This window comes from Phyllostomus hastatus, unplaced genomic scaffold (genome assembly GCF_019186645.2).
Source record: "Phyllostomus hastatus isolate PE091 unplaced genomic scaffold, TTU_PhHast_1.1 phas_contig_1, whole genome shotgun sequence".
Lineage (NCBI taxonomy): Eukaryota > Metazoa > Chordata > Mammalia > Chiroptera > Phyllostomidae > Phyllostomus > Phyllostomus hastatus.
The window spans coordinates 39,530,455-39,551,716 of NW_025333498.1; the positions used below are offsets into that span (position 1 = coordinate 39,530,455).

The 21,262-nt window shown below is 33.9% G+C and overlaps 1 protein-coding gene across 1 annotated transcript in view; it reads right to left on the reverse strand.

Moving 5' to 3' along the window:
* Positions 1-21,262, reverse strand: part of ACVR2A (activin A receptor type 2A) — a 92,592-nt gene that overhangs the window by 9,297 nt on the left and 62,033 nt on the right. The window contains exons 3-8 of the mRNA XM_045831224.1: positions 20,886-20,995; positions 20,549-20,703; positions 5,952-6,095; positions 4,090-4,233; positions 2,974-3,119; positions 1,216-1,330 (exon numbers count right to left, since the gene is read on the reverse strand). Of these exons, the coding sequence (XP_045687180.1) occupies positions 1,216-1,330; positions 2,974-3,119; positions 4,090-4,233; positions 5,952-6,095; positions 20,549-20,703; positions 20,886-20,995 (814 nt within the window). The remainder of the gene's footprint in view (positions 1-1,215; positions 1,331-2,973; positions 3,120-4,089; positions 4,234-5,951; positions 6,096-20,548; positions 20,704-20,885; positions 20,996-21,262) is intronic.

The window sequence follows — 21,262 nt, forward strand, 5'->3', positions numbered from 1 at the left end:
TGTAAGTAATTACTTATTTTTACCTCATCATGTAACCCAACTGTGAAAGTGTAAAAAGATATGAGTCCCAAATTTTTTCCTTATAGAAATAGGGGTGGAAGGGTACAAGGTACCAAAGGATTAAATTATTCACTGAGTTCAGTCTTACAATATCACACCATGACCACAGAAATTTGTCCCGAGGCTTCCCGCACAACCCCCCCTCAATGACATTCTCCATGAAACTGCCTTTGTTTCCAAGCACATTTGGTGTCAACCTTTCTAGAACTCTGACTGCTGACCACTGCTCCAAACTGAATGCTTAAATCATTAGTCATTATTGCCGAATCTGCTGTGTTATGATTCTCTGACAACTGTGTTCTTGGAAGTTAATAGGATATGCTAGAGAAAAAAGAAAGCTGAGAATCAGACGACCAAATGATCTGGATGATTTGAAAGAGGAAATGATCATGCCACAGTCTAAGTCATTTGGCTTTGTAAAAAAAATGTCACCTTTCAGGTCAAACTGGTTTTCTGATTAAAAGTCATCTTGTAGGAGTGACAACACCTTTTCTAACCTCACAGTGTTTGACAATAAAGTGTATAGATGATGTTCTTTCCCCTTTGGCCTCCTTAAAGGCTCCCCCTACAGAGATCTCCGTGTGCAGACCTGGACTAGAGTTAGGCTCTTCGCTCAGGCTTTACAAGTGTTCTGAACTCTGGAGAGAATTCAGAGAAAAGCTATAAAATTGATTAAAGAGCAAATGAAGCAATAAAGACCAAGAAACAAGACACTATAATTGCTGTCTGGAAAATTGGGCAGTAGATCTTAATACACTGTAGCATGAACGGTGACTGATTATTGTTCCATTCCTCTTAAGATAGTGAAAGGACTAAAACTGAGTTAAGCTAAGAACTCCCTAAGAAAGAGGTCTATTAAAATGTCTTGGATTCTTCTTTGATTAGTTTTTAAAATAGAATCCCATGACATCTGTCTTGGTTATTTTATGAACTGTTTGATCTAAACCACTTGAGGTACTAACCAGTCCATCACCACTGTATGAAAATGTCTCCTCAGCAAAATTTAACATATTAATCTTAAGATGGTCATTTTATATTTGAATGCTGATCTAATTGCCACCACAAATATTTTAAACCAATTCAATTCAGGTATGCCATGCTAAGAAAATACGGGACAAGATATTTTTTCTTACAGGCTATAGTTACCATTCTTACCTGTCCATGAGTATCACCTGCAGACTTGCCAGCCTCAAACTTTAACGCCAACCCAAAGTCAGCAATACAAGCTGTCAGATTGTTTTTCAACAGCACATTTTTACTTTTGATGTCCCTTGCAGAAAGAAAGAGTATTCAAACTAAGTTTAAACAAGGTACATCTTTTAAAAATTTTCATTGAAAGTAGGAAAGGGAGATTATGTATGCTATAAAAAATAGTTACTGGGAAGTATGAAATACAGAAAAAATAAGGAGAAAAAGCCTAAGCAAAGTCTCCAATCAACTTGAAGCACAATAAAGAATACAGTGACAAACTCCTATTTGTAACATGGGCAATAAGAAGGAATTCTTTCCATAATACAGTTCAATAAATAAGTACCACTCCAAAAATACTATGCAGCCTACATGTTATCTGTGCCATTCCTATCTACCAATCATAAAACTGCTGTTTTCTAAGATAAGAATATAGCAGAGTTTATCGTTAGAAACTCCCATTAAAATAGAACTTTAAAAACCAAAACTTAAACCTTTTCAAAATTAGCTGAATCATGGCTTCTCTGGTAGAGGCCTACATTTTAGAACGGTCCCTTATTTTAGTGGTTCTTGTATTCCTCAGCCTCACTGCACAAAAGCATCTCTAGGAATACACAGTGGAAATTTTGCACCAAGAACATACAACTGCTCCAGCTCAATTCTGGTGTTCTGGACAGAATAACTGTTTTAAGGCAACCAGATGTCCTCTGTGCACCAGCCTCAACTGGTCCATCCTAGGATTACCATACCTAAGATAAACACATCCGTGCCATGAGCAGTGGTTAAATTTGTGTGTATGGAAACCAAGAGTGGGATAGAGGCGGCACAGGAAAACACTCACAAATGCTACAAAACCAATCAGTTTTAGACTCAAAATTTTTTAGGGATGGTAATCCTACTAACCTTAAGGGTTCGGTTCACTCTAGGATGGAATGAGGTAAGTAAAAATCCAAGAAGAGGCAGTAAGACAATATAGGAAGCTAAGAAGAAAGGGGAGCTATTTCTAAGGTAGCAATTTCTAAAACCAGAATCTATATGAGAGCTGGCTTTAAAGTAATCCTTCCAGTAACCTAAAACGCCACCTGGTGCCACTCAAATATTTTTTAAATGAGTAAGTTTATACCTACTTTTAAAGCAACCATCTTTAAATTGAATACTACAAGATGACAAATTGGTCCCATGTTCAAAGAAGTTAAATACACAGTGACAAACTGAATCCCATGCTCAAGGGAACTAATGTTGTCCCTTTTGAGGAAATAACTATTTTGTCCAAGTATTATTTTTTTCCTGAAAAAGGCAATTAAGTAAACCCTCCTGTTCAAAAGGTGCCTCCTGCCACCTCAGCTCAGGTAGTGATCATATGGTCACTCAAAGCATAAGCAAAACAGGTACTTCTGAATTGTATCACCTTATCCCTGTGTATAACCATCTTTAGAGCTAATCATGTTTTGAGATCAAACACATATAACCCTTTGATTTAGAGAAAATACACTTTTATTCTTAACCATGCTTTCAAAATTGAGATTAATTAAAACATAAATTGGTAATTAAATTAATAATGACAAGCCAATCTCAAAACTAATTTGAAAAACAAATGAAAATCATTCTACCTCCCCCAGCATGATTAGATAACTAGGGGTAAAATCGATTTTGTTCAGAAATTAAATGTTTAAATAATAAACAAGTACTGGATTATTTGGGAAAATAATATAAATTTAGCTCTACCTGTGAGATATGGCAGGTTTGTGGCCATCTTTTAGACCAGGTATATCCTCATGTAGATATGCCAACCCTCTAGCCATGGTTTCTGCAATATGACACAATTCGTTCCAAGAGACCACATTAGCCTTAAGAAAATCTGACAGTGAGCCCTAAAGAAAGGGGGGAAGAAAAACAGTTTATGCTCTTGACAAAAGTGGTTTGTATATGGAGACTTTCCCCTTTTAAGAGACTATGGAAGACAACATACTTTTCCTTTTTGGTAAATAATATACAAAAAACAGTCTGGAATGGTTCAAGTTTCACATTAATGAACGTTTGACTAGAAAGAAATATCATGAATCTTCAAAGATTTTCTACAGGCACAGTTGGTGGGTCAATTTCCCTGTATTTAGAAGGCAAAATTTAAACAAAAATGACTAGTAGAAAATCTAAAGCTCCAGAAAATATTTTAGAAGTTAAAATATCCTGACTACAGAGATGCTGTATCATAGGTCTAGGAGAGCACAACATTCAGACATATAAACAACTCACACAAAGAATCCTCTAGGAATTACTGCCATCTTTTTGGTCTAGAATTAAGAGAAGTGAAAGAGGCACTTATATCTGACACTGATGGACCCGATGGCCCAGAAGGACACAGTCTCCTGCCTCATTAATGTGTTGTTCATACTGACTCTGAAAGCAGGAAAATGGCCAGTGTGCTTTGGTACTAATTACCCTACAAATGAGTGAGATCAAAGATCAGATAAATTTCTTGATTCTAGTTTTATCACTAAGCTATACTTTTTAAAGAGTTTTACAAAACAAAATTCAAACTGAAAAAAAATGGTACATTTACTAAGCATTGGTTATATTAAAATAATGATTTGTAAGAGAGGTGACTGCAGTACAAGAAATGAGGGACAAAGACTGATGTTATAAACAGAGGGTCAAGGTGAAATAGCCATCTTGGCTCTTTTATTAAAATAAATTATTTTTAAAATACATTTTTATTTATAAATTCTAACCAAGGAGAATAGCACACTATTCTCAGAAAAATAAGGCAGAGGGATGTGTAACCAATATTAGGTAGTCAAACCAACCTTGACTTGACTGAGTCAAAATAGAAAGGAGTTTTACCTTTTCATGAAATGCTGTGATTAGCCAAAGATCCACATCAACACTGGTGCCTCGTTTTTCTGCACCAATGAACTGTAATATGTTCTCATGCTTCATTCCAGGCAAACTGTACACTTCGTATTCATTTTGCCAAGACTGTTTGTCCTATAGTCAAAAAGGAATAATAGTAAGAATGCAAAGAATAGAGTCAATAAACCACATCCAAAAATTATTCACGTTTTAAAGCAAAAACAAAGTGTTAAAAGATTCTTTAGTTTTGTTTTTTAATAAAACTCTGATAGTAATACCAAATGCCTGCCCTCTCTCATTCCCTCAAAATAATACTTTTCTGTGTTTCCAGTTTGGAAACACAGCAGTTGATCAGAAATGCCGCACCACTGTGTCTAACAATGACAACACACGTTCTGCTGCAAGTTAGCACCACAGGGTAATTTCATCATGGAGTGGAGTTGTTTGTGTTACTATTCAGAATAATCTCCCTGACAGATGAAATTCAGGTCAGGCAAAATGACTTCCTCTAGTTAGAAAACAATTTTTTAAAAGACATTATATCAAACATTCTTAATAAAATGCTTAAATACCCTGTAAAGTCAACAAGAGCACAATGGAGTGAGTATAAATGCAATATACTAAATTTAAAATACTACACACAATTTGTGCCTGCAATTGGTCCATGCCTGCTACGTATCAACTTATAAAAGTTTTAGTTTCTTTCCACAATAAGAGAAGAATAGGTAAGGCATGACTGCATCAAGAGTTAGGGACCCTCTGGATCCAAACTAAGAACCTTTGGCAAGTTACATAACCATTCAGTTTTTGCCTCATAAAGCTGTTGTATTATATGCATACTGTATGTTGTATATGGGTAAGATACACACATGTATTAATGAGAACTCACATGTAAGCACCTCTACCTGACACAATGGAAGCATAGAATAAAATGTTAGTTACTATTATTGTCACTAATCTTACATTAATATCACCCAAATATTTGCAGATCTTGGCACAACAGAACAGACTCTTCCTCTAAAAACTATACTATACTTTATAGTATCTGAACTTACACCAAAAGAAAAAAAATAGGAATAACAAACTTTTTCATAGACTCTTAAGAAACAGGCTTTAGAAAGGACAAGAAGGCTAAAATCTACGTATATTAAAGCAAAGAAACTGATTTTATGATAACACTCGAATAAGGGAGATCTACTGTCTAGGTATGGTGATGAAGCCAGCATCACCCAGCCTGGCCAGAACCACAATCCCATGTGTGGTATTAGCCACAGAGGTGTATTAGACCAAGGTTTTATGAGGTCAACCTCCTTTAAAAACAAAAATTCAACAGTAAACCAATTATTTGCAGTTTTGATTCACTGCATCTGAAAATTCAACAAACAGAATATGAAATGATTACATAAACACTCAAAGTAGAACAAAAATGAATAGTTTGGTAATATATTTCCAAACATCAATTCTGAAACAAAGCACACTATTCTTTTACTATTTTGCTTGCTTTTTCTGATTGTGTCAATGGGAGAGTAAAAGTTAACCACTCAGACATTGATTATATTTGTACTGGAATACTCATCTTCACTTTGTATTTCTTTAGAACTTTTATTGGTAAAAGATCTATACATTCATTTATTGTAATTCCACCACTGTTAAGAAAACATACTGACTGGTGTACCATTAATTCCGTTTCTCAGAGGAGAGGGCAGACACAACAGGGCTAACCACTTTCCCCAGTATCACAAGAACCACCTTGAAAAACATGGTCTGTGTTTCAGGCTGCTTCTGAATTACAATGACCTAGCCAGTTGCATCTTTTAAAAAATATATGCAGATTAGAAAACTAATCAACATACCTGTATTGGAAATATTTTCACAGCTACATATTCATTGAGCAACTGGGCTTTCCAGACACAACCAAATCTTCCCCTTGCTTTCACTTCTAATAACTGCAGTGGCTTCAAACCTAGTAATGGAGAAGGTGGGGGTGGTCCTGGGTCCTACAGATAAACAACAATAGTAATATCAAAAAGCAGCACTTGATACGTATAACTTTAAATGTGAGGAACAAAGTGAATAATACTGAGGAATCAATTGACAGAAACAGTAAACACATACAAGTGACATTAACTTCAATGTTACCAAAACTGAGTTCTCAAACTTTACTAATTACTTATATGATCACAAGGCAAGCAATTTGAATTAAGAGTTTTCATAACATTCAGCACTACTGCTATATATGTATTGCAGGAGAAAAGATCTAAAGTCTTTTTTATCTAGTATCACTAATTTCCCAACTAAGATCTTTTGTGGCCTCTGGGATACTACTAACAGTATTTCAATAGTGTTATCCAGTGATGACACAGAATGAGGATTTGAAAAGTGCTGGGAACAGCAAATTAAGGCTGTGTCTCAAAGAAAACCTCTCTTCAAAATCCCCTACTTTCTCTAATTTCTATTTAAATCTTTTCTTCATTTAATCTCAGAAATATCCAGTCATTCTCAAACACATCACAGAGAACTATATCAAATACAAAACATAACAGGAATGTCAGTTAATGCTACTACAGTCAAACTGTTCCATTCACTTTAATTTTTCAACCTATTAACAATTCATCCCTTGCTTACAATTATTTCCCAAAATTGAATGTGAGATAAAATGTATTAGTGTTCTGGGTCTGATTGGCAAAGAAAGTACAAATAATTATCCAGAAAGTGAGTAGTTATCACAGGAGATAAGGTAGGGTAAAATACAGAGAAGTGTATTGCTACAGTTAATTTTTCTTAATGGAGCAAATACAGCATACAAATAGGAGTATGGCATTTACACAGGACAAGGGAATCCCTCCTATACAAAGTAAGTGACAACTCTTCACTGAAAGCATTTTATCAGTTCAATATCTGCAAGGAACAAAAGATATAGGAAGCCTTTTGGAAATTTTCCAGAGAAAAAAAGCAATAAAAATGTTTGAAATGTATAACGAGTATTGCAGGAAGCAACTAAAATTTTGTGGCTACAGCATCAGACACTATGATACTGGTGGAACTTGAAAGCAATATGTCTCCCTGTATCAGTGCATCTCTCTTTGCTTTTCTTCTCCTGAAAAAAAATTTCTCCTCTTCTAATGCCTCAAGACTGTTAGTGCGCCCTTCAGGCATTATTCAGCCCACTGGTGCCACTCATGATTTAAAAAAGTTAATGTCAACATTAGAAGGACCTTCAAGAATAGAAACACTGCAAGGTGCTAAAGAGAAAAAATATATAATTTCTTCTTCTACACTAAAGTAGACAATCTTTGCAAAATGGTTTCCAAATTCCTATTTTGTTAGAGTAAGACAAACTACAAGACTTTCTGTGACTTATTTCAACTTCAGTATTTATTTTTAATGTCTACAAAAGTTGCTTTTCTATCACACATTCAAAATATGAAAGGTTAGTAGAGCTAAAGGGTGTTTTCATTTAGCAATGATGAATCAAGGAGGTCAGATACAAATCTTGTAGAAGTATGGCCCCTAAAGTTATGGTCCGCAGTGGGAGGGGACAGAAGAATCTCTGGGAAGGTTTTATTAAAATCAACCCTCCCTATCTCATTCCTTGACTGATCATTTATACTTGTAATACAGGATTCTACTGATAGGAGTTTGTTAATTATGTGAATGTGAAGTTAAGGAGGAAAAAGTTGAAAACTACTCTCCTAGAGGCAAAGAAAACTCAATGCTTGAAGTCCAAGAATTGCTGGATAACTGCATAAAAGAATAATTGTGCTAACTAACCAAAAAAAGTTTAATTTAAAAAACTTTAAATAACTACAAAGTTAAAGTCAATGATCTCCTCTCCTTTAGAAGTAAATTAGAAAACTTGAGTTTTCAAAGCAGGGATGCCAGAAACTAAAGTATACAAATAAGACCTGAAAGATGAAGGAAAAATAACCAGGTAACAAGTAATATGGCTCTAAATTTAAACACTAAGATTTTTCAACAACTTTTATGTAAATTGACTGATAATGTCTCACTAAATAACATATATACTGCCCGTTCTCAGTTCTAAAGAGAACTATCCACCTGGATATGATTGTCTATATGATGATTTAATTCACATGTCAAATTAAAGACTATGTCAGCAGTTTAAAATGTGATTTAATATAAAATTAAGCTTACTTTTAAGAAAAATAGAGTAATTTTCAATGCTCAGGAAAAAAATCATTGAGTGTTTGCTAAATATAGAATAATCTTCAAAATTTCCGTAAGTTCGAAGGCTCTATTCAGCAAGTTTCTAAGTTACCACTATTTTAGTAAATCTTTCTTAGATCACTCTCCTAATAATATTGCCAATGTACCAGAGCCTGAAAACAGTGTCGTCAAAACTACTTGTAAGTTAAAAGTTTAAAATAAGGCGAACAACATTGGCCAGTTTTCAAAGGGTGATAAAAAGGTCTATGAAGGTACATTCCTATAGAGTATCAAAACTTTTAGAAATGATATGTGTTTTTAAATAATATCCTATAATACTTAAAAGGTTGAGTTCAAAAACAAGTAACTCTATAACAGATAACTGTCTGAAGGACTCTAACACGAATTAACATACCTTTTGCTTTTTCAATGAAAAATTACTAAAATCTATTTCATTCTTTTCAGCTCTTGATTAAGTTTTAACTGCATCTCTAATATCTTTTACTAATTCTATAAGATTAGAAATTATTTTGAGCTTATTAACATCACTATACTAATTTACCCACAAAAAACTCAATACTTGATTCTAGAAATAAAGATTTATACTTTTAAAGTATATGAATACTTGGGGAGACAAATTCAGACTTAAACTTCATAATGACAGCAACATTCTAATGTTATTCATAAAACAGGGCTTTGCTCTGCCACATAGAAAAACTACTTTGGGGGAGGGGCAACTATGAAGACTGCATAATTCCTGTGAATTTCCCGTAAGTCTCCAGTTCTCTTGCAGTATCAATACTACTTTTGCACAGTTAAAAAGATACGCATTAGAACATGGCTCTGATTACATCCCTCCTCTACTCATCTGTATGTAAAAGTTATGACATCGTAAGATATCATGTGATGAAGCAACAAATGACTACAGCTGGAAAAATATCCCCCACCCCAACAACACCCAGTAGCATTACTATTAACCGATGCTGGAACAAATTATTAGATGTGAAGAGCTGCAAAGGAGTTTGTCATCATTTTATTCATTCTGAATTCTCCATCTGAAGGGTGAATTCTGACCTAAATAAGGTCTTAAATTTCCACACAGCAAAAGATCAAGTTATACTTCCCTAGCTAATCTACCTGGCTAAAGATGTCAAAGATGAAACTACCTGTAAATATAGACTTCACATTAAAAGATGATAGATTTGACCAGAAAGGCAGCCCCTGTCAAAAGTGAACAAAAACTAACATTTAAGCTGATGATGTAATGTAAAAATTAACTGATACAAGATTTTTAAGGCTAAAAATCTTTTGAGACTAAAATCTAGCCATTAAGTGTTAACTTCTAATCAGCTCTAACAGTTGTTTCTACATTCCACCTCAGATAAGTATAAATATGGTTAACAATCCTTTAAAACCAAAAACTATTACTATAACAAATCAATCATATTTTCAATACTAAAAGTAGAAAAAACTTCATAACATAAATGTATAAACTATAAAGGATGCACAGTAAAGCAACGACAAAAAAATCTAAGAACAAAATGTTTAGTATGCATCCACAAAAAGTTCCACAACCATAAAACAAACATCAAGGTATCTTACCTCTATCATTATATGAAAGGCGTGCTTGTGAAGAAAAAACACAGGCAAAGGAAATTACGATTTATATCCAGAATGAGATGAAAAATGACACATCAGTTACAAAAGTGAAGAAAGGAGAATAATGATTTAGCTTTTTAAAAGTTGGCAATGATCCAACGTGTATTTCTAAAATGAGGATTGGAGACACTTTCCTTATAAACAAAAGAAAGTGATACTTAAAAAACAAATGAACTTGGACATTACCTATCAGATAAGGGGTATTATATAGATGACTCTTGTAAGACCCCAAGTTACCTGATCCAATGGACTTCAAGCGAGCAAATAAACTAAACCAAGTCTTAAACAACTGTTACTTATTTTTCTAAGATGTTACAGCATCTTAACTATGTGTAAAAATAATAATTTAATTAAGATATATGTTGGAGTTGACTTCTGGACAGCAGGGGGCAGTATTGCCTTTAACAAAAATTGTAGAAGCAGCAATGAAAAAATCTGTATAAAGCTAGTTGCTCAGACCACACTCTGATAGTTACCTTAAGAATCTCTAGAATCTCCTGCTACTTCCTCAACTGCTTCACTCCCCTTTCATGGAATACAGTAAAATCATAATAGTGAGAAAAAAAACTTTCCAGTACCTACCTATGTGAGTGTGTGCAATATACTAGGGTAAAACAAAGAAGCAAACAAACAAGGGAAGACTAAGAAGATCAGATTAAATGGAAAGAGTGACAGACCAGGCCTATTGCTATTCTGCTTCCCCCGCCACAGCAACAGTGAAGAAGTTGGGCAGTGGTGGGTCCTGGGAACAAGTGTCCAAACATACTTTTCAGTCTGAGTAGACTCTTAGGGAACAAGATTTTCATTTTCCCACTCATCCAAAAAACAAGTAGGGACCCAAATTTAAAATTAATAGAAATACTATCACCAGTGTAAAGGAAGGCTATGAATCTCTCCAACTGCTGATTATATTCCCCAGTTTCCACTATCTTTCTATAGCATCTATAGGGAGCAATGGCAACAAAAAAAAATTTGACAAGTCATCCATGCCAGTTGCTTAACTAGTTTTCCTTCCTTCTTAATTTTCTCCTGTGAATGATTCAGGATTATTTATAATTCATCTAAAAGGCTTAACTAATCCCACTATCAAAACATCTTATCAGTACTCCAGGGTAAAATTCATCCCTTGAAAGAAATTCATGCCACATGAATAACTAGACTAAGGCTTCCCAAAGCTTCACATCTCTCAGATTTTGTTTTTATACAGGTGGTTTCAGAGATAAAGATGCTACTGTAACAACAATGTGTGCACGTAAATGCCATTCATGCATCTTACATAAAAGTTTATCTCTGTTCAACACACTTCTCAATAAACATTAGAGTAAACTATAGAATGATCCAAACTAAACAAGAGATACCACCAAGAACAGGCTTCAATGTAAATTATATTAGAAAACAAAAGGGTCAAAACAAAATCCAAAAACAATAAATTTACCAAAATACATAAACAGATAAAAGTAACAAAACAGCCTGTATTAACAACATGAAAAATGAAACTTGAATGTTACTAATTATAACTTATAACTGGAGATGACACTGAAAACCAAATCAGCACATCAGTGTCAAGTAATTAGGTTTGCTGAATTAAAAAAAAAAAAAAGAAGTAGAAAAGAAAAAAAGACTTTAAGGGGAAAAGAAATGAACTGCCAAACATCAGGAAAAAAAACGAATAATACTTCAATTTATTCAACAGATCTTTACTGAGTGTCCAGTCTGTTCCAGGCACTGACTACCCTCACTCTCATGATGCTCACTGTAATGTAGGGAAGAAAGACTAGTCAAAGATTCCACTAATAAATGCATAATCATAAAATAAGAGCAAGAAAAAATTCACTACCTTAAGCACCTTGACAAAGAGTCCTGACTTAAACTGGCAACTTAGTTAAGATCCACCTGCGAAGAGAGTCTTTATACAATCCTTTAAATGAGAAATGGAATAAGTACTAGAGGGGGAAGATAAAGAACAAAAAAAAAAGCGTATTTCTGACTTGTGTAACCAAGTGGTTACTGGTTCCATTTATTGAGAACCAGGTTTGAGAAAGAAGGTCATGCCTTTGAATGTTAAAGTGCTTGGAGACATCTAGGTGGAGACATTTAGTAGCTAGTTAGACACAAAACTAGAATACAAAGAAATTCTTTCTAGAAATACATATTTTGGTTCATTTATATACTATAAATAATTATATATGAGATATAACATACATTTCCCCCTATTTAAACTATTCTGACATCATTCAACAACTCCTTAGAACTATCAAGAAGAATTAAGGACACCCTACCAAAGTATTTGAAAACTGACAAATTCTATATATGTCTTCTCTTATTCATCTATTTGTCTTACATTCTAAGAAATTTCACAATTGCTAATTATAAAAAGATTATTGTCAAGCAGATAGAAACAGAATCTATAAAGAAATAACATAGTGTGTGTATCAGGACAAGTGTTTCTGAATTAGGGAAAGCAAGACATTTCTACATTAACAGATTCAATAGTACTGATACTTTCAAATGCACAAACAGGATTCCATCCAATTAGATCTTCAAAATTCCTTTGTGATTTATCAACTCCTATTTCCTACAGTTTCTCTCATCTAATTCCTCCTGACAGCAAAGCAAAGACAGATCAAGGTAGATGAAATCAGGATTCTGAACACATCCCTAAGAAGTTGTTAGCTCCTTAGGGTAGCCAGCCCTGAGGTTAAAGGTCTGAAAGAGATGTAGGCATGCCCATTGTTCTTCTGTTGCTGCTTAGCAGCATCAGGTTTATTACTGGTACAGAAAAAAAATTTTTTTATTTACTTCAGCACTTGTTTTCTGCAGGTAAGGATGAAAAAAGGAAAAGGACCATGCTATGCATTAATAAATTGTGATGTGGTTTAAGTGGTTATGTTAGCTATCAGTCTATATACACTCACTATAAAAACTATTTTTAAATGTTATTTATGTGCTCTGATCCTCACCCTTATCCTATTTTAGTTTTTTATGGACCCCACATAATTATTTACAGAAATAAGCCATTCCACTAAATTTACTTCAATGAACAGTAAGCCTTGCATGTAATTGCCCAAGTTTTGCCACTCAGCAGGCAGACTCCAGGTGTCTTCGCTTTCTTATTCTATAAAATGGACTTAAAACAGTGGACTTAAAACAGAATCTATATGATAGGGTGTTGAACAATTAAATGAGTTACTATGTGTACAGTACTCTATATAGTACCTGATAGAGTCAAAATGAAATCTTTTATTACACTAAATTAATTTCAAAGTGTTGACATATATATCTACAATGGTTTTAATAACAATGATTCATTTTGAGTACAATTTTGAAGTTGTTACTCAGCAATAACAGCTAACACTTACTGAGCACTTAACATTAACTAAGCACCCTACATGGGTCTCTTCTCCTAACCACTAAAGAACTGGAATCAGGTATTTCTCCTTCTTTCCTCCATCTTTGCCCAAAATTATTGAAGCAACTCCCTTCTTACTCTCTATACCCTTCATCTCCAAGCTGTAAAGTCAACCAACCAACCAACCAACCAAGCAACCTACTTCTAGTCCACCTACATACTAACTGTTGGCTTCAAAAAGGTCCAGCAAGGACCAGACTGGTGCTAGTTACTACGAGACATCCAACTTGGGATCTGGCACACAATGGGCACTCAAGCATTAGGTGAGTGGTCAAGCAAAAACAAAACAAACAAACTTGAATACCTACTTGCCAGCCTATCTGATACAAGCAGCTTTCACTAACAAATGGGCTTTTTCATTTTTATAATCTTAAATTAATAGAAAAAGGTTAGACAGTGATGAAGTAGTTAAGAATGAAGGAACTGATCTAGGATGAGATCTAGGAAATAAAAGAATAGAGAGAAAAGCAAACCTAATACTATCCTACTACCATACCATTTCCTTACCAGACAAGGAGAAATAATGTACTCCTGGTCTATATGTATCAGTCCCATATATAAATTGGCAGGCTGGGCTCTCCACAGGCCAAAGCAAAACGAAACTATAAATTTTAAAATTTCAATGAAAGTTTAGAAATAAGGTTCTTTGATTAATTTTAATGTGCACTTTAATTTGTTTTAAGCTTTTGGTAAAGCTTTCCCCCCCTTCTTTCCTTCCCTTCCTTTTTGCTTTTGAACACAGGATTTGAGCCAATCTCCAAGTGGGCCTATCTGTGTATTTGTAAGTGAAACAACTTACATTATGCCTAATGAGAGTAATTTTTTTGTCAAGCTGCATGTCTATGGGTAATTTATGACACTTCTCCCACAAGTAGTCTACAAGTATATATAAAAGTAATTTGTAATTTAGGTTACCGATACAAAAAAAAAAAAAAAACCCACACACAAAAGTGGAACACAGAAAAAAGAGACATTTGTAATAGCCCTGTATTATTTCTTAGGCATATACCCCCCCCCAAAAAAAATGCTTAAGCGGAAGACAATAACATTGTATCACCATACTTTAAACATGCTAAAATAATAAAGTGAAAACATTCATGGAATGTAGGTTCCAGCTCTCAGTAGAAAACTAAAACAAACTCTAAGAAAATAAAACAACAAATCTTGGTATTTTAAGTGCACACATTAAAGTTCCACTAAATTTCACTTAAAAACTTATCACAATCAAAATGAGGTCAATTAGAAGTACTGAGCTGAAAAGTTGTCCTCCGTACATATTGTGGACTAACATTTTATAGCTGATAAAAGAAACAAAAAATATATACTGAAATGAGATTAGAGAAAAGTGTCAAAGGATACACCAACCTGTTAGAATTTGTTATTTCAGAAAAGTGATTAAAAATAAGGGGAAGAGCAAATGATTCTCTCCCCTTTTTGGGGGACATGCTTCTATCTGTATAATGCGTCTTGTTATAACAAGCAAGCACGTATTTTAAATAGAAGAGAACCTTAAAAGAGAAAGTGAACGATACAGAAAAAGCGAGATATGTTCATAAACTCCAAGCATTTAATAAGAAGTCAGCCCATTTCAAGATGTGTTTCTATAGATTTAATATTTACTTTGCAAGTGTAACTTAATATTAGCATATTAAATACTTAATAAAATTTAGTGAATTTCCTCTATATCCTTCCCCCAAAAAAGAACACACTTCCCTAAACCAACTTAGCTGAAGGATGATATGCTGCCCTTTCAATATCTTATTAATTTTAAATGGGCATACGTGTAGATTCATGTTCAACAGAAAAATCCTACAAAGCATTTCACAGGTGGTTTGGTTTCTCAGTGGACAGTAATTTGACATAGCATGAAATGACAACCTATGTTTACATAAAGTTACATAGGTTACATAAAGTAACCTATGATTACTTTAATATTAAAGTCAGCAGGATTATTCTGTATGCCCAACCAGGAACCTGAAAAATTTGAAAGCCTTATACCAAAACCTAGACAAAATGTCATGATGTAAGAACTGAAGAGACCAATGTCATTTAAAAAATATTAATGTTGTGATACCATAGTGCTATTTATATAGCCTTTAAAAATTGAACACACTAACTTCATACCTTGTTAAAGGCAGGTAATTTCTAGCCCCTAAAATGCATTTTCTTATCAAGTGGTATTTTTTATTAGCACAAATATAGATCTCATAAGCAGGAAACTTAAGCTCACATATGGTTATGAAAGTGATGCAGATAGTTTTATTGAAACTACATTAATTCTAACCACAATAAGACTTGTTAATAATAGAGTGAATGCATCAATTCCCTCATATTCATGACTCACTGGCACTAGAAAAACCAGTTTGTGTTCAGTTTACTCACTACAGATTGCAAGAACATCTCCCTACATGTGGAAAAACAGTTTCAACACAGGCTAGAGAAAAGTGACCAAAGTGATACAAATTTAAAGGATGCTTTAACAGGAAAAAATTGAACAATGGCATTATCTTATAAAAGCCTGCAATACTTCAACTTATTTTACCCCCAAGAACTAAGGTCTCAAGATTCATCTTAAAGCCCTAAAGCACCTAAATCTTTATTAAATGAAACCCTGGGCATACTGCATTGTTACCTTAGTATAACTCTAAATGCAACAAAGTCAATTCAGCAATTCATTATTACAAAACACTCATTACATGTAAACACTGTGTAAGATACAGTAGTAATTACAAACACACCTTGTCTTCAAAGAGCGTACGATCAAGTGGGAGAATGAAACATGTACACAAATCACTATAGAGACTTTCTCAACGAGGTCACTCATTTGAATCACAGAAGACTGAAACTGACTTGAACACTATTTTCTCAATTCTTTGAAGGATAGCACATAATGAATACCATTCTACATGGCTATGAAGATGGGTTAAGGCTGTAACAGCAGGAAAGAATGAAAAGGCAAAGTATGGTAGACCTCATGTCATGTTCCAAACTTTGTATATTTTGCTGTTGATCACCTGAGAACTCTCAAATATTTTTTAAGCATAGAAGTAACATAATCAGGTAAATAAAATCCTATTCTACAGCTTTAGTACAAATGAAGAGAGAAAACTGGAAGAAGACCAGTTATGAGATTACAGAAGTAATCTTAGTCTCAGATAATCATAATGTCCTGAGCTACAACAGGATCAGAAAGGATGAACAGGTAAATGAACAGGACTTTGTAAGTGACAGGGCCAAGAATAGAAGTGCTTGTCTCCAAGACTTTCTTTCATTCAGGGTGACTGGGAAGACAGTGATACCATGAAATAATGTTATAAACCTAGTAGATATAGGTTATAAAGAAAAAAGAATCGCTTCATTTAAAAAAAAAATGCCTTTCACTATGATAGGTTTTTTTAGAACAAATATCTTTATTGGTTAGTAAGAACTATAATTAATGGCCATATTTTAAAGAGCATGTATATCTCTGTATTACTTCCTCAGAATAAAATAATCATAAAACCAGAAGAAATTCTAAAAATGTTTATGTTAAACAGAAGTCTACCATTTAACTACCAGAACCAGCTCAGTAAGAGACATCAATATGCGGATGTCTCTTAGTCCCTCATGTGCCCCATTGGACTGATCTTTTTTTCCCTCAAGTAAAGAACAAACACTGAGATCAGAGCAATGAATGAGCACACTATAAGTAACTTTATCAGCACAGATTCTTGTTCTGGTGAGAATCACTATAAATCTACAAGTATTGCTCTTATTGTAGGACTGACTCATCAACAAGGTATTATCATAAGAAATCACCACTAACATCTATCAATACACCAGTTAATCCACAAACCAGCCTTTAGCCGAAGTTCTAAGGAAAAGTTTCCCTAAGAAAAGGAATGATAAATTTTACATCATTATCTGAAAGTGTTTAAAGAATTTAGAGAAAGAATGTTCCAGAAATCCTCAAGAATGTTAAGGTATTTTCCTAACTGGTCTTGGAATTAAACTTGGAACATAGAGACATGAATATGGGATGAAATAAAGAAGTTACCTTAATATTTCCAAAGCATAGTTTGTCTCCCCTATCTACTTCCATCCCTTAAGAAAGTCTTGAATAACAACTAGACCCTAGCACTATCAACTCAGATACACAGGAATCTTCACCTCCAACCCAATCGGAGTTCATAAAACCTATTCTAAAATATACTTTTAAAAAATTTTAATGGAAAACATAAGTATGACCATCCATATACCTAGGACTTATTTATTTTCTTTTTGTCCTATTGGAGAACCATGTGATCCCATTATTGCTCATTTTAATAGTCAAATTATTCAACATCCAAAATTAAGAAAATAACAGCCTGTAGAATGAATTTGAAATGGCAGGGATGTTTACTGAGTTATCTGAAAAATGTGAGGCAACTGCTCTGTAGAAAAAGAGAAGCAGAACAGTGTAAACAGTAAGAGCAAAGCTTTAGCTGTCAGAGTCCTTGGTTTAGATTCCAGTTACTTGTGAGGTATGCTATGCCTCAATTTCTTTATCTATAAAATGGGGATTATACAATACTATATAAACAGTGACGTAAAACCAAGTCAGTGCTTTTCACACCTGGCTGCTCACCTAAATCACTTAGGAAACTTATTAGAAACACAATATCCCAGGCCCTATTCTATACTTTCAGTGATGTGGTCCAGGAATTTGGATTTTTTAACAAATTCTAAAGACTGATCCTCATATAGCAGTCACAATGTGGAAATCATAGGGGGAAATTATTATTATATAAGTATTTATTTTTAAGAGAGAGGAAGGGAGAGAGAGAAAGAGGGAAAGAAACATTGATGTAAGAGAAACATTAATCGGTTTGCCTCTCTTCTGTGCCCCGACCAGAGACTAAACTAAACCCAACCAGCAACCAAACCTGCAACCCTGGCGTGTGCTCTTACCAAGAATCAAACTGGTGACCTTTCACTTTGTAGGACAACACCCAATCAATGAAGCCACACAGGTTAGGGATATTTAATATATTTTGATATATCTTAATAATTTATAAATTTCTACATACACATAACTTACCAGTATTCTGGTACATTCTAAATGTTCAATAAATGCTTGTTGTAATTCTTCAATATTTTGAAACAGATAAAACTTAAGTATTTTTTAACAAGGTGGCCCCTAAGTTGTCTTGCAGAACTAGTTTTCATAACCTCTCATCAAAATGAGACTGAAAGCATGACACTATACTTTTTGAGACATTGTGAAAGCTGACACAAATGAAATTCCACACTGATGACAATGCTCATTTTCCACAACATAGTTGATGACAGAACAAAAGCATAACATCAGGTATGTCTTGTATTTTTAATTACAAAGCTTGACCATTCCAGGTCATTCCATCAAAAAACCTTCAAACTCATTCCTTATTTTTCAGTAATTCATACAATTTATCTGAATTCACCACAGGAACAATGTAAGTACTAAATAAATGTGTACAATAACATTAACCATTGCCAAATATCTAAAAACCACAGAGATAGTTACTACTGAAGAGCCCTAATTCTTAGTTATTAATAACAGTTGCATCTTTTCTTTTTCAAAAGTCTAAACCATTGAATTAATTAGCATTTCTAAATGGAGTACCTTCATATATGATATCCACCCCTTTATAAACATTCCCAACCATATTTTCATATCAAGATTACATACAAATCAATGCTATCTATAAGATTACATTAGTGTTCTTAGAGTTCTACTAAGAAACAACAAATTTGTTTTTAAATGTAAGTTTCCAGTTTGTTTCTATCATACTACAAATGTAAGATACATTCAGACACCACTATAGTACTAAATATAAATGCTCTCTCTTCTAAATGTAGACAATTACTATTAAAATATTTACTACCAACAGAAGGTACAGTACATCATCCTATGGCCTTTTGGAGTAAATTATACACATTTATTGGACACTAAAGTTTTTTATCTTAAAATACTTTTTAGAGATGATTTTATAACATACATAACTTAGTTACTAAGTTTAAAAGTTAAAATATTTCAGCTGCACAAAATAATGTGTTTACCTAATTGAATCAGGTATTCTACTATCAGGTTTATTTCTCCATATACACATCTTACAAAGATTATGGGGATCAATGATGTAATGCTAACAGGTTGCTGCAAGTACTGAGAAAGAAGTATGTTATGTAAATAAAGCTTAAAGGGAAGAAGTTGTTTTGATCATATAATTTGGTCAAATTATAGGACTATACCATTTTCTTCTATCAAGTTTTAACCATTAATCCTATTGGTATTAGAGAAATAAAGTTAAACAAATCCAGAGGCCAAAGTAATCTAATCTTAAGAGTGAAAAGAAACACAGTAAAACCTAGTTTAAAAATGTCTAAGTTCAGACATTTTAGACTACTTTAAGCAAGTATAACAAAAAGTCATCACCTTTCCTCAGCCTGTAGAATATCAACTACTTATATTAAAAGTCCGTGTAAAGCACTGGACCAGAGCCAATGGTTTACGTGACAGAGAATGAGAAAAACTTCTTGCACTTAATCTGGCTACCCACCACACCTACATTTTCAGGTATATTTGGGCTTGGGGAAGTGACAATCAAGGGCATTAAAAATGTTTTTGCTGCAAACTATACACATGCGCGCACGCACATATACACACACCCCAGCACACATGGTAAGAAATGCTTCTCTCCTGCTCCTTTTCCTCAAAATAACATTTTTATGGATATATCTTCCTGAAGCCCTTGTGAAACCTCTCTTTTCCACACTTTCTTGGTTACCTTAATATGTGGGTCCCTCCTCATGGTTAAAAAGATATTTTGGCAAGTAGTCTTGAAAAAGGCACAGAAATTTACGAATGGAGAAGAGAATGGAGGGAAAGAAAGGGTAATGTTTTCCCTTCTCCATCATCAATTATTTCTCAAGAAACAAAGCAGGGTATATGTCACATTGTAATAGTACGGCAATGACAGTAAAACTCTCCCAAGAAGAACAGGAATGGAATACTCTTCTATCTAGTTTACTTCAAAACTTAAGAAGTTCAGGACATAGCAAATCAATACATCTGCAAAACTAGCTATAATTTCCATGAAAATAAACATTCACAAATTAACTGCAAAGTAAATTTTAACAACCTGGTGGATTTTACTACAGTAATATTCCTTTAAAATATGCAATTTAAAATAGAAAAAGTACAAGATGGTAACTTACTTGAGTCGGAACAAGTACTGGAGGGTAGGCCATCTTATGATGCCTATATACCCAATATGCGCAAATGACAATCCCCGCAATTAACATAAGTGGCACCAAGGAATAGAGCAAGATGTTGTAGTAGGGTGGCTTAGGTGTAACTGGATTTGAAGTAGCTGTGGAAGAGGGAGAAAGAAACAGTTCAGAGTTGGTCTAGAAACTCTTCAACAAATACGTATTATAGGATCAAATTTTAGGAGAAAAATAAGCAAGAGGCAGGAGTAAATTATTCCATCAACAAGATCACACTTTGTTTTCAATCTATTAAGCAGGCCTATGCATTTTCCTGTGAACTTACGCTGTGTGACTTCCATCTCCGGAAAATAAGAAAACCTTTCGTTACACATATTGCCCTCACAGCAACAAAAATATACTTCAGGGCTATCTTTTTTTTCTATACAATCAGTCCTGTAAACAAACAAAGGAGGAATAATTAAAATCGACATTATTATACTGATCTACAACAGAAGCTTTTCAAAAGTTCCTCTCAGAGAAAAAATAGCAAGTCATTTATTGTCAATGTCAAGATTTTTATTAATATCCAATGATCAATTCTTAAAAACCACAACTGTTCCTGAAATCCTCTCACTAAATCTCATCAGAATAAAATCAACTGATTTTTTAATAGATTTTATTTATTTTTTAGAGAGAGGGGAAGGGAGGGAGAAGGAGAGG